The 18,701-nt window shown below is 43.8% G+C and overlaps 1 protein-coding gene across 1 annotated transcript in view; it reads left to right on the top strand.

Moving 5' to 3' along the window:
- Nucleotides 1-4,131: 4,131 nt before the first annotated feature.
- The window catches only part of grin2aa (glutamate receptor, ionotropic, N-methyl D-aspartate 2A, a), a 128,234-nt gene continuing 113,664 nt past the window's right edge, over nucleotides 4,132-18,701 (top strand). Inside the window, exons 1-2 of the mRNA XM_063018393.1 lie at nucleotides 4,132-4,385; nucleotides 11,865-12,272. Of these exons, the coding sequence (XP_062874463.1) occupies nucleotides 11,868-12,272 (405 nt within the window). The 5' untranslated portion in view covers nucleotides 4,132-4,385; nucleotides 11,865-11,867. The remainder of the gene's footprint in view (nucleotides 4,386-11,864; nucleotides 12,273-18,701) is intronic.

Raw genomic sequence — 18,701 nt, 5'->3', positions numbered from 1 at the left:
AGAGTTTGCATTATGAGATCGATCCTCAGCTAAGTAATAAATTGATTTCACTATTAAAATCAATTGCTTTTACTATTACTTTTACAACCGTGTCTGTGTCAATCCTTAAGAGCTTTTTTGAATCTATCTATCTATCTATCTATCTATCTATCTATCTATCTATCTATCTATCTATCTATCTATCTATCTATCTATCTATCTATCTATCTATCTATCTATCTATCTATCTATCTATCTATCTATCTATCTATCTATCTACAAAGCATTTGTGTTGATCAGATTTACCATCATGGCTGTAATGAAAGATTCTTACATCATTTCTGCACCCATCTCATGATCTATAAGTGTTTAGTTCTAAAATGCATTACACACTGTTCTCATGGATTTGCATTCTACACATGGAGCTTGTTTGTAGCTTTATTCAAACATAAAATATTAATGCTATATCATAAATAATAGCACATTTATAACAGAAGGTAAATGTATTCATTCATTTATTTATTTTTACAAATCGGCAACAGGGTAGCTGTACAGGCGCCAATCTATCACAAGGCTCATTTATTCTCCCACTCACTCACACCCAGGGGTCATTTACAGCAGACATCATATACATCTTCTGTATGTTCAGGAAAAACAGAACCGGACCCATACTGCTGTGCATCACTGACTCTTTCAGTTGTGTAACGTTCATCCCACTTTATTAAATAGAGAGAATGACACATGCATTTAGTTGGCAAAGCTTTTTAATTTCCTTTTTTTTTTTTGCTGTTGTCTGATATTTATTCCTATAATAAGAGACAAACACATTCTGCTTGAATTAATCACTCACAAATTTTTTTTATGTTTTTATTAAATGCATCGATCCAGATATTCCCGCCCACTGCTTTTGCACTTCTTGAAGCTTCTTACTGTAATACTCTTCATTCTTAATCAGTGCCCTGGAGAAACAGCTCAACATCATTTCATTATACTGTACAACTCTGTACTAGCATGATGACAATAAAGTTAAAATGAAAAACAGCAGTTAGAAGAAGGTACCCTTCAAAACTGGGAGACCTGGACCAGTTGGCAAAAGAAGCGTGGTCCAAAGAGACCAGTAAAGAGATGTAAGGAATTCATTCATGGTCAGAGGAAGAATCTATCTATTTGTGCAGCTCTGTGAGGAATTAGATTTGCCTTCCAATCACAGCTTTTTTAATAAGAACTGCAAAAATGGTCTGAAAGAAGAGCAGGGGTGCCAATATTTTTGACCATGACTGTATTTAAACGTACAGTAATTGACACTGGGGTGCAAACCTAAAGGGCACCTCAAATTTGATGTTTTTACTCACTCACTTTCTTAACCAATTATCTAATCAAGGGGGTGCTGGAGCCTATCTCAGCTTTTCAATTAATGCAAGGCACACAGTAACACCTTGGGCGGGGCACCAGTCCATCACAGAGCAGACACACACACACACACACACACACACACACACACACCCATTCACCTATAGGGTAATTCAGTGTCGGCAATTAACCTGACTGCTTTTGGACTGTGGGAAGAAACCAAAGCTCCCGGAGGAAACCCACGCAGACACGGGGAGAACATGCAAACTCCACACAGAAAGGACCCGGACCGCCCCACCTGGGGATCGAACCCAGGACCTTCTTGCTGTGAAGCGACAGTGCTACCCACTTAGACACCGCCGCCCTTGGTGTCTTTAGTTTTTGTATATTTTTTCATGCACATTATTGAATCCTAAGCTTCACTAAGTAACGTAATACACCGTTGTATCCTAAATGACTCCTTCTGCACTTTTGTATGTAAACAATTATAAAGTAAAGTACTCATGAGGGTACCACCTTACTGACCAAGAGAGGCTGCATTTAGGCTACACTTTAAATTCTAAGAGTTTGATTTTGTTGTTGCTGCTTTGCAGAATCAGGGCTCGGAGAGCTTGGACAGGATAAAATGTATTTATAACTGAATCAAAAGTTTCACAGATGTTTCCCATGAACGACAGGTTCACGCTCACTTTTTCTGTAAGTAATTAATACAGACCAAATCCAAAGGTTCACAAACATTTTATTCCGACTAAACTAAATGTAAAGCCTGTTGAAGAAGCCCTCCACACCAGAGCATGTAGAGATCTGTGGTTCCACAGTCACATCCTAATCGTGCTGCACTTGCATTTTTTTCGTTGGCTTTCACAAAGCCATTCACTTTGCATTACGTCTCAGACATGATCCGACTTCTCATCGCCACATTATACCCTGCACCAGGCACATAATACAGAGAGAAAACACGAAGATCCCCCACGGCTAAACAAGATCTCTGCTTCGGTTTGCTTGTTTTTTTTTTTTTTTTTTGCTGTTGTTTAATTTGTTATGTTTTTACATTTAATCCCCAGTGATAGTCAGAGTCCGAATTTAAAGACTAGGAGGGGGAATGGGTACAGGTACAGTACCAATAATCGTTCAGTCTTGTATGACCTACTCAACCCGGCTGTAACAACAACAACAACAGAAACTGCAGGTATTAATGCGAGTCGGGGGATTTTTTACGATGTGGATGCGCATCTTGGGAAATCATTTTGGTAATTATGGTTTAATCTGTGTTTTATAGACGCGCTCACAAATGGTTTTATTTTCCCCTCATTGTAGGTAATACTAAATGAGAACAGGTTACTTCTTTAAAATGAATGTCTGGCTCTATTGAGGCCTGTTTGTGCATTTATGTAGATTAAATATGAAGATTAGTCATGCTATGGAGTTTATTTATTTATTTATTAGGATTTTTAATGTCATGTTTTACACACTTTGGTTGCATTTATGACAGGACAGGTAATTACTCATTAAGATTCATCAGTTCAATTTAGTATCTCCAGTTCACCTCACTTGCACGTCTTTGGACTATGGGAGGAAACCGGAGCTCCCGGAGGAAACCCACACAGACACAGGAAGAACATGCAAACTCCACACAGAAAGGACCCGGACCGCCCCACCTTAGGATCGAACCCAGGACCTTCTTGCTGTGAGACGACAGTGCTACCCACCATGCGGTTTGAAGGAAAATTAAAGAAATAAATAACTGTGGCATGGAATTGCTGGTAAGTAACCTGGGTACTGTGGGTCTGGGTTCAATCCTCACCATAAATGACTGTCTGTAAAGACTTTCTCACCATACTTGTGTGGGTTTCCTCCAGTTTCTCCTACATCCTCCTACAACATGCAAATAATGAATCTTGGTGTCACTTGGCCCATCCAAAGTCCGAAATTTGGTGGCAGTCAGAGCAATCTGATATGATTACACTTCCAGGGTTATATGGTTTTCTGCAGAAGACTTGATCTACATATTTTTCAAAGGGTTAAGCTTTGGAACGTTCTAAAAGCTTCATTTCAGTCTGATTTATCCAAGACTGTATAATCTCAATCAGAATTTCTCACTAGATTTGTATAATGCTCCATCAGTGTTCCCATCTGTTCTTTGTTTAAGGATGGCAGGAACCCCCTGTAGATTTGGTCCCACCAATGTGTTCAGATCATGTCTACAGATTTGGATTTAACCATTCCAATACCAATTTAATGTGTGTGTGTGTGTGTGTGTGTGTGTGTGTTTTATGGGTCACTGCCCAGTTACAACACCAAACTGTGTCCAGAATATAAGAATCCTTCTTAATTATTATGGTCAGCAACAGCCTCAGATCATAATACTACTTAAATAAGTCGATTTTTGGTTTGTCTGATCTGAGACCTCTTCTCCAGAAGGTGTTGTAGCAGGGTGGAGGTTGTGTGCTGCTTGTTAGGATATACTGTATGACATCACTGATTTCCTGAGGAGTAGGAGTTTAGAGATGTACATCTGGCTGCATCTGCATAGACGCTGAGGCTGGGTTGGATCCTCCAGCAGCATCTAAATCCATGCAAGAATGGCTCTACAAGGACAGATTTCTTAATTTGGTGCATTTTTTTTATTTAAAAATGTGAATCTCTGGTGCTTGCAGATTTGACAGTAAGATTTCGCTGCAGCAGCATAAAGTTTGCTGGGATTTCATGCTGGTGCTGTGTGAGTAACGCTGGAGGATCAGGAGCGCAGTGCATCCCGCTCCCCTGTTCTTCACTCTCAGACCCACTGATGCTGATGATGCTGATGCTGCTACGGATGCTGGTGTGTCTCTGATTGTGTATGTGTGCGCGCACTGCTATCCAGCGCTGGATGCGGTATCGCGGGCACAAAGTCATGGCTAAAGCTCGCAGACGCCAACAAACCACTTTGGATTTAATGTGATCTAAGCGGGATAATAAGCGGGATCGTTCGATCATCTGTAGCCAGGCAGGACCCAGAAGGCTGCTGCCATGTCCACCACTGCAATTCTGGACCAGTCTGGAGGAGAGATGATGCTGTGAGTACGGGGGGTTTGCTTGTTCTGGTTTCGCGCTGTTCTGTGCGAACGCGGTTCTGTTTTTACGCATACGCGCTCCAAAGTGCACAAGATTGTGCAAGGAATACAGTGTTAAAGACGTTCTGCTATGCATGAGAGTCCCTCGGTGCGACATCTGAATTGTATTTAAACCACTCTTTAAGTCTGGTTTGCATTTTAGGTAGGATTTAAGAGAGCTGGTGTGCGAACCCTGCATCATGCGTCATGGTGCATGCAGAAATAAATGCAATAGGGGAATGTAATAGATACATAATAAATACAGCTACATAAACAGAATGCACAAGACTTGGGTTGGAAATCAAATGTAAATCTGTAGGACTTTCTGATCTTAGTGTTGGTGGGAAACTAATCGATCATACGAGTGAGTCTCCGGAGTCCCTGCGTCCCACACGCACTGCACGATCACAATGCAAAACGATCTACATCACATTTATTCTCCAAATGTTTAGTCAGACATGAAATTGCACATATTTGTGCTCCTGCGAACAAAAAACAGCAAGCTTTGCTGTTTCAGTCCGCCTGCCTTGAACAAGTCTGTACCTGAAGCATTTCTTAGTTGAATAAAACAGATTGCATGCTCCATTCGAGACGTTTACAGTATACAAAGTGCACACGTAACCTTAGCATAAAATCAGCACCAGCACGACATTAATCGCGCACGATGCGCGTCCTAAATCGGAATCAGGTTGCGAGGCTGTACGGACCGGTGAGGACGCACCGACAGGGGGCGCACGTGGTGCATAAAGCTAATTCTTGCAGAAATTAACATCACCTCCAGCGAACACACACACACACACACACACACACACTCACACACACACACTCACACACACACACACGGTTGCCATGGGAAGACTGGAGAACCCAGGGGGAAACCTAAGTGAAGAACATGCCAACATAGACACTAGACACATGGTAGTATTTAGTCTTGATGCAGCAGTAGCAGGCAGCGGTAGCTCACTGCCAAGTTGCCACTGTTGGGCCCCTGAGCAAGTTGTGATAAAATCGTGTTCAGTCATATTTGTAAGTCACTCTGGATAAATGCCTAAAATGTAAATGTTAATGGTAGCTGCCAGAGGTGGCACAGTGGCACAGTGGATATCACCGTCGCCTCACAGCAAGAAGGGTCTGAGTTCGATTCCCCAGGGTCATTTTTGTGTGGAGTTTGCATGTTCTCCCCGTGTCTATGTGGGTTTCCTCCGGGTGCTCCAGTTTCCTCCCACAAGCCCAAAGACTGTCTGCCCTGTAATGGACCTGTCCAAGGTGTTTCCTGTCTTTGACCAAATTAATCAGATCCACCGCAACCCTGACCAGGATGAAGCAGTGGTGGTAAAACAGACTATGAATGGATGGTTTATCTGCCAGATGGATTATTCCGGTCATGGTGGGTCAAGAGCCTATTTTGAAATATAAGGCGAATGGCAGGACCACAGAGCATGCACCCCTACACCTTGGTTGGAGGTGGGGAAAGAAAGAACATGCCAAACTCAAGGCTTAAACCCAGGTTCCCTGAGTTGTGTACAGCCAGCAATGATTCACTTAAAGTCATGAGTTTATATAGACAGACCTAAATAGATTCTCTTAAACCTTTACTATTATTTACTTCATATTTTTACTGACCAACTTGATTATATTTTGTAAATATAAACACATTTTAAATCTGATGTCTGCAACACGGTCAAAAAAGTTGGGACAGAAATGAAATAAAGAGTCAAACATTTATAGAATATTCAAGATTCCACAGTAATCAGGTGAATTGGTAACAGGTGAAGGGGCGTCATAATCGGCTATTAAAAGAGGAGCCACCAAAGGCTCAGTTCTGGAACTAAAGATGGGTCGTAGCTCACCACATTGTGCCAAACAGATAAAAAAGAACATAAGAAGATGAGAAGGACCATCCAGACTGTTATCGTTGAGAGATATGAAAGCCGAAAGATCTGTTATGCTATGGGTCTGCATTAGCGCCTAGGCTTGGGTGACTTGCACAAATGTGATGACAGAATTCGGGATTTTAGGATGTTAGGGAGACATATGCTGCTATTTTCTCCCCAGAAAGTCCACGGTTATTTAAGCAGGACGATGCCAGACTTTCAGACTTTCAGCATTCTACAACAGCATGGCATCACAGAGTGCTCACAAAACTGCAATAATTAGTTTCCACAGTTTCCAAACTATTAAAAAGTGTATTGTAATAAAAAAAAAATACCAAAAAGCGGTAAACATGCCTCTGTCCCAACTTTTCTGAGTGTGTTGCAAACATGAATAAATGTTTGGATTTATTAAATATAATTAAGTTGATCAGTGAAAGGTTTAAGACAACAATTACATTCACAGCATTTAGCGGACTCCTTGATCCAAAGCGACTTACAGTACTGTGACAGTGTACTGTCTGAGCTATTGAGGGTTAAGGGCCTTGCTCAAGGGCCCTACAGTAGCAACCTGGCAGTGGTCAGGTTTGAACCAGCAACCTTCTGATTACTAATCAGAGGCTACAACAGCCAAATCAGACATTCTTGTTTTCCAGAAGGGGGTTTGTACATACAAAGCACCCAATACACCAAGTGCTGTGACAGTATACTGTCCAAGCAATTGAGGGTTAAGGGCCTTGCTCAAGGGCCCAACAGTAGCAACCTGGCACTGGTGAGGTTTGAACCAGCGACCTTCTGATTATTAGTCCAGCTAGGCTTGGCTGCAACAGCCAAATCGGATATTCTTGTTTTCAGCCATAACTGAGCAATTGAGGATTAAGGGCCTTGCTCAAGGGCCCAACAGTGACAACCTGGTAGTGATGGGGCTTGAACAAGCAACCTTTCCATTACTGGCCCTGTACCTTAACCACTAGGCTACAACTGCACATATAAAGGTGTTCCATTTTCAAGCCATAGCCTAGAAGGTCTACAAGCTTCAGGTACAAACAATCTTTGACCGTGCTTCAATAACAGTAAATCTCAAGCAAATTAGTTGGTTATCAGGCATGGACCGAACTCGAGTACAGACAATAATACAGACAATTAAGAGTCGAGGTGGAGATAAAGATAAAGAGTTGAGATCAGGACTTTGGAAAGGCAATTCCAAAAGCTTAATAAGCTGATTTAGCCATTTATTGGTTCTGCTGGAACACACAATTGAGACCCTGATTTAGGAATCTGAAGGTAATCCCTTATCCTCACTCATCCTCTCACTTTCTGCAATGCACCTGATAGAAGGAATAAAGCATAATAATAAAAGCGCTTGGTAGTAGGTACAGTGCCGCAGGTACAGTGCCGCAGGTACAGTGTGGATTTAATGACTCAACGTTTTCTTCTCTGTACGTACTTCTGATTATCCAGCCATGAAACTTCTGCAGAGTTTAGAGGAGCCTCGTAACTCGTAGCAGGGTAAAGCTTGCTTGACTGTGTGGACTTCTTTTTTATTATCTTTTTATGCCTTTTCCTCCCCTTTTCTCCCAATTTAGCATAGCCAATCCACTGCTGGGGCCTCCAAGGAGGGTATATATCCCCACAAATCCTTTCTTATTCACCCATACTTTTGAGTACAGAGAGCCACGCCCGGTCTCTGTGCTCCTCCACCTTCTGTACAGGCGTCCTGGGCAACCAAGGTCCTCCCACAGCGCTGATAACCCCACCCCTTAGTCTGGTCTTTTCCAGCCAGCAGACTGGAGGCCAATTATGCCTGCTAGAAGATGCCCAGCCCTCTGGTAGCAGAGCCGGAATTCGAACCCGACTTGACTTACAATTATGACTGATTAGAATTTGAACAATTGAGAGTTGAGGGCCTTGCTAAAGGGCCCAGTTGGTGATGGTGGGGCTTAAAATGGCAACCGTGTAACTACAAGGCTGGTACCTCATATTTATGAGCATAAACAAAAGATACAAAGTTGAAACACATTTCTAACACTGGTACTCTGGTTTTAATGGTCAGTGGACAGGACAGGACACCCCTAGTGGGTAGAGTTGTGGGTTCAAATGCCAGCTCTGCCATCAAGCCACAGTTGGGCCCTTGAACCTTTTGACTCCACAGGTATTGTACAATGACTGACCCTGTGATCAGACCCCAACTTTCCAAAGCGACTTGCAGTAGTGACAGTATATTGCCTAAGCAATTAAGGGTTAAGGGCCTTGCTCAAGGGCCCAACAGTGGCAAACAGTCTTGTACCTTAACCACTAGGCTACAACTGCCCCTAACGAATGCAAACTCTCTCATTAGCTCCTTTACTTACACATTACACGAGCCAATAAAAACTACGATGCCGTTATTACGCTTCAGTGGTCATTTGTGCTTCAGCCATATTGCGTCTCATCCAACTTTCACCTGTCCGTTCTCTGATCCGTATGATCTACGGTGATCATACGCGCCATGCTCTTGCATGTAGGTCACATTAGCTCAGGAGGCTTCATTACCTCCTTCTCTGCATGTACGTTTGTGGTGTGATGATGTCAGAGCGCTTCTCTTCTGCTCTGCTTGCTGCTCAGCTTCAGTGTCATGTGGGATCTTCATCATCCGCTCTTCACCAGCTCCTCATCGCCCAGATAGCAACACAGGATTCATATATAAAACCTTTTCAGGCTCTAATACAGTATTTTGTGCTGTTGTATTTGCAGAATAATATACATGCACGCTGTGAAGTGACTATTTGGGGGGAAAAATAATCTACTAAAAGCGTCTGATTAAAATCTACTGAGCAGATTTTGGAACATGAATGGTTTTCATTCAGCTGAAAGTGCATTAGTGAAGTTTATTGATTATTATTTCATTCTGCACATTGTTCTGCTGAAATAGGAAACAGCCTTCCTTAAATGTTGTCAGTATATGTATCAAATCTCACTTTACTACATCCAAACCATTTAAAATAGTCTTATAGACTTATAATAGACATTATCTCCTTTCACTTGACTTGACAGTGTGCTTCATGCACTTTGGCGTGGAGTAGCGGTCTGCTTTAATCCACTTCAGTCCAATCAGATGAGCAGTTCTTGTACTAAATTATACTATTTACACACACAGTAACACCCTGGACGGGGCATCAGTCCATCGCAGGGCACACACACACATACACACGTACATACACACACCCATTCACCTATAGGGTAATTCAGTGTCTCCAATTAACCTGACTGCATGTTTTTGGACTGTGGGAGGAAACCAGAGCTCCCGGAAGAAAACCCACGCAGACACGGGGAGAACATGCAAACTCCGTACAGAAAGGACCCGGACTGCCCTGCCTGGGGATCGAACCCAGGACCTTCTTGCTGTGAAGCGACAGTGCTACCCACTAAGCCACCGTGTCGCCCTTCATCCAAAACAGTGAAACTCAGTAGTTAGGAGGAATGATTACATGTTGTTGGCTATATAGTGTTCAAATAATGAAGCATTACTGGTACACAGTATACAGTACATGGTATATAATTTAGTACATGGTATGTAATATGTAGGCATGTGCACAGATGGACCCGGGTGGTGCTCAAGTAGCCGCCCTTGTGGCCTTTTTTTGCTTTTACATTTGAATATATTAAGTATTAAACATCTGCATGTATAAACATGAAAGTAAAATATGTGCGACTGTATGTAACTGTATGTTATATAAACAATAATCAGAGGGGTGTCGGTGCATGGCCCTGACAGGACAGCATTTGAACGCTATATAAGACCCTTCTGAGGTCCAGTTAGCAGGCCTGATGTGCCTGTGGATGGATTTTAACTGGCCCACAGCTTCTCTCTTAAAATATATTTATATGTGGCCTGGAAGGCAGGACAGCTGCTAGTAAATGTTTATATTTAGTAGCTCCGTTTACTCAGAGACAGAGGTTAACACTGCACAGGGAGTAAAAAGAGAAAAGTCTACAAAAGGACGTGAACAGTGGGTTCAGAGAGTATTCAGGTCCTTTTTGCACAAGCCATTGTGTTTGTTGTACTGTATATTCATTCATTGTCTGTTCTACCACCGATTTATCCTGATCAGGGTCGCAGTGGGTACAATTCCCTGGGCAAAACACACTGGACAGGTTGGCAGTCCATCACAGGCAAACACACATACACACACACACACACACACACAGGGCAATTTTAGAAGCTCCAATTAACCTGACTGCACGTCTTTGGACTGTGTGAGGAAACCGGAGCCCCCGGAGGAAACCCACACAGACACGGGGGAGAACATGCAAACTCCACACAGAAAGGACCCGGACCACCTCACGTGGGGATCGAACCCAGAACCTTCTTGCTGTGAGAAGACAGTGCTACCCACCGAGCCACCATGTCGCCCCAGACCCCTTTTGCACAAGCCATTGTGTTTGTTGTACTGTATATTCATTCATTCATTCATTCATTCATTGTCTGTTTCAACACCGCTTTATCCTGATCAGGGTTGCAGTGGGTACAATTAATTGGCCGAAAGGCAGGAAACACTCTGGACAGGTCGGCAGTCTATCACAGGGCAAAGACACACACAGAGCAATTTTAGCAGCTCCAATTAACCTGACTGCACGTCTTTGGACTGTGGGAGGAAACCGGAGCTCCTGGAGGAAACCCACACAGACATGAGGGGATCGATCTGGGGATCGAACCCAGGACCTTCTTGCTGTAAGGCGACAGTGCTACCCACCGAGACCCCTTTTGCACAAGCCACTGTATTTGTTGTACTGTATATTAATTAATTAATTCATTCATTGTCTGTTTTAACACCGATTTATCCTGATCAGGGTCGCAGTGGGTACAATTCCCTGGGCAAAACACACTGGACAGGTTGGCAGTCCATTTTAGCAGCTCCAATTAACCTGACTTGCTGTGAAGCTTCAGAGTACTGTACTCTATACATAAGGTTTTATTTATTTATATGTCTTATAGCAGTTTTCACCCAACTCAGTTTAACTCAGTTTGAACTTTAGCCACTTTACTTGGTAGAATTGATGCCGTTCAACCAGATTTGTTTGGTTTTCTGGCATGGACTTGGCATGGTTCTTCTTTTCTCTTCATTTCTAGGCTGTTATTGGTTGCTGTGCTTGAACTAGCCGTTCGTGCCGATGGCAGAAATTTTCCAAGGCCTCAGAGACTGAGAGACTCACAAATCGAATTTCTTAACGTCTCACACTACAGGAGCGATGCTGGTACTTCCTAGTGCCAAGTTAAATCCACAATCCGGGCAGAGGGGGTGGGGGCTCCAGGCACTAGGCGTGCGGAGGTATTGCCAAAATCGCTGATGGTACTGATAGGCGGGATGTGATCATTAGATCATGTAACGTAACCAAAACGTAATAGGGTAGACTGTGGGGGTGAGAGTGCAGCTCGTTATTGTACCTGCACTGACTGAACTATAGAATTTTCTACTTTTAAATCGTCTCTCGATGCCAATTCAAGCCAAAACTTTTATAAACAAGTAAATAAAAGTACAAGGAATCGAATAGTTTGAGCATCCCGCTAACACCACATGTTTTCTACCAACAGGGAATGAAGTCGAGCACTATGGGGTTTTCCAGTCTGGTACTCCGGATTCTTCCAGCCCTCCTGACCCTGGTGAGTGTAGCGCACACGGCCGAGAAGGTTCCTATTCTGAACATTGCCGTCATACTGGGCCGGACGCGCTACATCTCGGACCGGGACATCCGGGCCTTATGGAGCAAGGACGACCCAATCGACGTCAACGTGGTCACGCTGCTGGTCAATGAGACGGATCCCAAGAGCATCATCACTCACGTGTGCGATCTCATGTCTGGGACTAAGATCCACGGTGTGGTGTTCGGGGACGGCACCGACCAGGAAGCCATCGCCCAGATTTTGGATTTTATTTCCTCGCAGACGCTGATACCCATCCTGGGGATTCACGGGGGCTCGTCCATGATCATGGCAGACAAGGTAAACGTGAAGGGTCTTAAATACCTATGTAGCGATGTACAGTAAAGCTTGTCTGAGTTATCAGAATGATTCTGTTTGGATTATGTGTGAGTTTTCTTAAGCAGTGGTCCTCAACCACCTCTTGACGTGGTCGACACCTATTTCATTCCCGTCGTATAGTTTCATTTTACATCAGGAAGGGCATCCAGCCTGGTATGCGTCCGCCACCGCTTGTCCGTGAAATTATATCCAGATGGGTTCATCTGGGGATCCGTATCACGCACAGAGAGTCACGCAGCATTTTCCCTTATCCCATATTGACCATCACCCAGCCGTTCAGGAGTCTGCATGTTTAGGTTTGGCTAACGTCCGGGCGGAGGGTCGAAACAGCCTCGCCATTGGCAGACACTTGTGTCAGTGCGCTCTTAGCGCTGGTCCCGAGCCTGGAGAGAAAAAGGAGGCTTGCATCAGGAAGAGCATCCAGCCTGGTATGCGCCCGCCCCGCCCGTCCGCGAAATTCTTCTGATTGTGGGGAACAAAATGAACACATGCCCCCTCCGACACGTGTGCAGTAGCCGACTGCTTCTTTTCACCTGCACGAGGCGAGTTCATATATGGATCAGCTTTGTGTACCACAAGAGAGCCACACCCTGATCGATGCATTATTCCTTGACTCTGTGCAGACGCCATCAACCAGCCTGCAGAGGTCCCTATCCGGCTTCCCACCCTGTATGAACAACAGCCAATCATTGTTAATGTAGCCGCCAAGCCCAGCCGGATGGCAGAGCTGAGTTTCGAACCTACAAGTTCAAAATGTCAGCTCTGGTGTGCTAGCGTGTTTTACCTGAGCGGCCGGTGAAATTATATCTTATAAGGAACTGGTCCGTGGTGCAAAAAAGGTTGGGGGCCGCTGCTCTATAGGAATGGCAGCAATTTGCCAAATAACAGGATACAGATTGAATGGGATTGAAAAATTCCAGCATGATTTCCAGCCGTATTTAACTCTCGTGTGTATCTTTAAACCGTGTCTCATCTGCATTGCCGTCTTCATTCTATTCTGGTGCGATCGCAGTTAAAGCGACTTGTTCGTCCTGTACCGCAGTCTTCTGTCTGAACGAGCTCAGGGACGGCAGATAATTTGGCACTCGCGGCACCGTCTATTACCTGCTTCTTATCGTACATTTGATTTGCCCCTCGCCGGATAATCCTCACGCTCGACTGCGCAGTGCAGTTGTGTTTGGTTTATATAATCTACTACAGGAGACGAGCACACGCTGCTGCAGTGTGAGAACCTGCTGCATTTTAACCGGTGTTGCTGTTCCAAGACGCACAGATAAATGCTCGGGACTCAAACATGCAGCATTATGGGATTTTGATGTCAGTATATCACGACTAAAGTCACACACAAACACACACTTGTACCTAATATGTCACGACATCTTTTGTATATAAATGTTTTCTACTTTAAAGCTATGTAAATATAAGCAATGCATAAAATAAAAACCTGCTCCTGTTTTTTTTTTTTACCTGACCACAGTTTGGATTGCCACAGCAAAGGGTCTAAATAGTTTTTAATACTTCTATATGACCACGAAGGACCGTGAATAAAACACACGCCCCCTCTGACACGTGTGCAGTAGGCGACAGTTTTTTTAATCTCGTATGGTGATCCGTGTCGTGCACAGAGAGTCACAAACCAATTTCCATTAACCCTTGTCGACCATATAGCCGCCGCTCAGGTGTCTGCATGGTTAGGATTTGCTAATGTCTGGGCGGATGGCCGAAACTGCCTCGCCATTGGGGGGCACGCGCTCTCAGTGCTGGTCCCAAGCCTGGAGGTTGTATCAGGAAGGGCATCCGGCCTGGTATGCTATAAAAGTGACTAAAATACATTTGGCTTTATAAATGACACAGTTCTCATCTGCGTTTCCTTTACTGGCTTCCTGTAGCTGCCCGCATTCAGTTTAAAACACTGATGCTCGCCTACAAAGCCAAAAATGGACCAGCCCCAAGTTACCTTCGAGGTCTAATAAAACCCCGCCCTGTACCATGCAACCTCCGAGCCACTAGTGTCTCTCGTCTTGATCCACCACCCAGAACTCAAGGAAGATGAGCATCAAGGATCTTCTCTGTACCAGCACCCAAGTGGTGCAACGAGCTTCCTCTGTCTGTCCGAACATCCGAGTCTCTCAACGTCTTCAAAAGACAATTAAAACCCTTTATCATTTCTTTACTAAGCACCTAAGCTGAGAACTTATTAAAAAATGGTTCTAACAGGGTTTCAGCAGATTCTTGGACTGTTGTCTACCTAAACTAAAGTAGGAAAATGTTTGCTGTTGAAGCTCTTCTGTAAGTCGCTCTGGATAAGAGCAGAGTAAATGTAAGACAAGGCTTAATATTGGGGGTGGGACACAGTACAAACAACCCCAGGATAGAGGTTTTGGATTGGACTTCACACACTTCACACACTTCAAAACACAAACTCTTGTTCTCCAGTGTTCATGAACGGTAAAAAGAAATAAATAGTGTTGCATATACAGTATTTCAGAAATGTTATATTTGTGGAAATTCAGTTTAAAACCAGTGGCTGAGCGTAAACCCTGCTGGTGTAACTGGGCTCTGAATTCACCCTGTCAGCAGTCACGTGATTAATAAAGCCCAGTAATTCAGCTCCACTCGCAGCCATAGATCTCCGTGTCACCGTGTCTAACAGATGAAGTACAGAATGTGGATCATAGATGTTTTTTTCCTTCTCCACGTTTTTCCCAGTATAGCCACAGATTAATCTTCTCTGCCCAGTCGCTTTTGTTCCTTGGGTTTCTCCGACAGACAACAGGAGATTCAGATACCCACACAATCAGTTAAGCTCTTGTGTTTGCTTCGGTGTGTGTGCTGTGGTAATGGAACATCACACAGCTGACCAAAAACATTGTAGTGACCATAAAATACCCTCTCCTTCCAAAAAAAGGTAGGAAAACTGTACCGTCCTGTATAGTTTAATCAATACTAGGATGAACTACAGCAGCAATATATATATATATTTCGGACACAATATGTAACCCATTTAGCAAAGGGAGTGATGGTTTTTCGGGCGTTTCTAAAATGGGACAAGCAGGGAGAAAGAAAACAAGCTCTCCTAGTTCTATGGAGCAGGATTCTTCACTGCTCCAGAGTCCATTGTAGGGATGCTTTGCACTACTCCGGTCAATGCTTGTAATTTCACCTAGTGCTCTTAAGCGACTGTTCATACACAGATCAGCCATAACATTAAAACCACCTCCTTGTTTCTACACTCACTGTCCATTTTATCAGCTCCACTTTGTATTTCTACAATTACTGACTGTAGTCCATCAGTTTCTCTGCATGCTTTGTTAGCCCCCTTTCATGCTGTTCTTCAATGGTCAGGACCCCCACAGGACCACCACAGAGCAGGTATTATTTAGGTGGTGGATGATTCTCAGCACTGCAGTGACACTGCCATGGTGGTGGTGTGTTAGTGTGCGTTGTGCTGGTATGAGTGGATCAGACACAGCAGCGCTGCTGGAGTTTTTAAACACCGTGTCCACTCACTGTCCACTCTATTAGACACTCCTACCTAGTTGGTCCACCTTGTAGATGTAAAGTCAGAGACGATCGCTCATCTATTGCTGCTGTTTGAGTCGGTCATCTTCTAGACCTTCTCAGTCCAGCAGTGACAGTGAGGTGTTTAAAAACTCCAGCAGCGCTGCTGTATCTGATCCACTCAAACCAGCACAACACACACTAACACACCACCACCTGAAAATGGCCAAACTTACTAATTAAAAGAGGTGAAGACGGGGGCCTGTTCAGATCTTAATTTTTTGTACGTTTTAGCAGAAATGTTGATGCTAAGCCATGACCTGCTACTGACAGGAGAAACATGCCAGTACTGATTATTACGATGCTCACCAGACGGTTAGATTAGACTGTATGAACCCCCTCTGCCTCATTTAATTCTGACGTTACTCATGCGCATCATAGTGTCGTGGTTCGAAGCAGAGATCCTCCCCTCCCGCCCAGACAGGTCAATGCACACACAGGTACTTTTCAAGCCTGAATGACAGAGATATTGATTTAACATAAATCAGGTGTTTGTTAACACATTTAGAACCTGTAAGTCATTCGATAAAGGAGCTGAGCTCATGGAGAACCCGCTCGGACAAAAAGAAGCTCTCTGGTACGATAATGAAACATACTGAAATGCATTTTAAAGTCTAACTGATGTCTGATAGAACAATATCGATGCTGCAAATAAGTTTAAAAGCCAGATGGAGATGGTGAACGCTGAGCAGCTTGTCCTGGATAACAGATTATTATTACAGACCAGGTTATTGATCCGTTTCATTTCTCTGTATGGAAATTATTGGAAAAATAAAGCTTATTGGATAAAAGCTAACAAGAACCGTGTTTGCCGTTTTTCTCCTCAGTTTTATTGGGCTTTTATTTTGGTGCTCGTCGTTTATCAGAACTTCATTCAAATGCTTTAGTCAGGGATGATTTTAATTAGAAACATATCAAAATGCTGAGTTTGGTTCATGGGCAGCACGGTGGGATGCCTCACAGCAAGAAGGTCCTGGGTTTGATCCCAAGGTGGGGCGGTCCGTGTTCTGTGCTTGTTTGCATGTTTTCCCCGTGTCTGCAAGGGTTTCCTCTGGGAGCTCCGGTTTCCTCCCACAGTCCAAAAACATGCAGTCAGGTTAATTGGAGACACTGAAATGCCCTATAGGTGAATGGGTGTGTGTGTGTGTCTGCTCTGCGATGGACTGGCGCCACGTCCAGGGTGTTACTGTGTGCCTTGCGCTCATTGAAAAGCTGGGATAGGCTCCAGCACCACCTTTGCATCTGTGCATCTGTGCTGCGACCCTCGTTCTGTCATCACACCCTCTTGTCGGTGAACTCTTTAAAGATAAAGTGTACTTTTGGATCATAAATGACCCTTGAGCTCTGAAGTGGAACGTTAAGTGGAGGTTGTAGAGTGGGATGAAACGTGGGTAATGATGGGCTCTCTGACTCGGCTCTTCTGTTGTCATTGTGATGAGCTTAGCTGCACGACCTTTGTGGGACATTTTGTTTATAGTTTTTTAACTGAAACCGAACATCCAGTCATCTATGTTTATTTATTCCATCTAGTCTATTGCACCTCCATCCATTTATTCATCCAAGCATTTATATACCTATATATATATATACACACAATATATATATACAAAACCTATATATATATATATATATATATATATATATATATATATATATATATATATATACAATTGTATTCATCAAACTGGCCTGTAAAATTTACCCTTCTATCCATTATCCATCCATCATCCATCCATCCACCCGTCCATTCATCCACCCATCCATCTAGCCATCCATCCATCCACTAATTCTTGCATCTGTGGACTCCATTTATTTATTCATTCACTGTCTGTTTCACCACCTCTGTATCCTGATCAGGGTTGCAGTGGGTCTGATTCATTGGATAAAAGGCAGGAAACACCCTGGATAGGTTGCCAGGGTGCAATCTTAGTAGCTCCAATTAACCTGACTGGGAGAAAACTGAAGCACTCGGAGGAAACCCACACAGACACAGGGAGAACATGCAAACTTCACACAGAAAGGCCCCCTTTCCGCCCGGCTAGGGAATCAAACCCAGGCCCTTCCTGCTGTGAGGCAACAGTGTTACCCACTGCACCACTCTGCCACCCAAAGAGTCCATCTATATTCTTTTATCATCCATGCCAACATTAAAGGACTGCTTTAAAAAAGTCTGTTGATCCGGGTTTGTATGCATCCATGCTAAACATTATACCCTCATCAATCTCGATTCGAAAGTGAACTCGAGAGTGAGGTGCCGAGGTGCCACGATACGAGCGTCACTCTGAATCGATTCTAATTTCCGGAGCGTGGAGGTCGAATAAAACTGATGTACTGCGGTCGCTGTGCTGCGCTGCTACGTCACGTTCGGTTACAGTAAAACAAAGTGCTTTAATCAATGCGCTAACAGATATTTATGTGGTAGTGAGTGTATATAAATCGCACGAGGATCTGCTTTTGATTCCTGCAGTATTGATCGTGGATATCGGTGCACTGAAGTCTGCTGGTGTATGTAAAACCCCAACGGCAGACGCCGGTGCGCTTATGTGCTATTTATGGCGTATATATTTCTGTATAAGCTGTGGTCTGCTGGTGATCCTTCCTGTTTACACAGTCGTGAGTTCGTAGATTTGTGGATCTCGGTGGAGCCGTTTTACTCTTTATTCTTTCTGTGCTCATGATGTCATTTGCGAGCGCAGTCTCCGGTGCACACTATCTGCAGAGATGCTGCATCGTTCGTCAGTAAAACGACACAATTATTGAATTATAATTCACAAAAATGGCAGCCTATCGAATTTACTCTTGTGTAGCGCTGTTATAGTAAACAACAAT

The sequence above is a fragment of the Trichomycterus rosablanca genome, chromosome 22, assembly GCF_030014385.1.
Source record: "Trichomycterus rosablanca isolate fTriRos1 chromosome 22, fTriRos1.hap1, whole genome shotgun sequence".
Taxonomy (NCBI): domain Eukaryota; kingdom Metazoa; phylum Chordata; class Actinopteri; order Siluriformes; family Trichomycteridae; genus Trichomycterus; species Trichomycterus rosablanca.
This window is presented reverse-complemented; position numbering and strand designations above follow the sequence as displayed.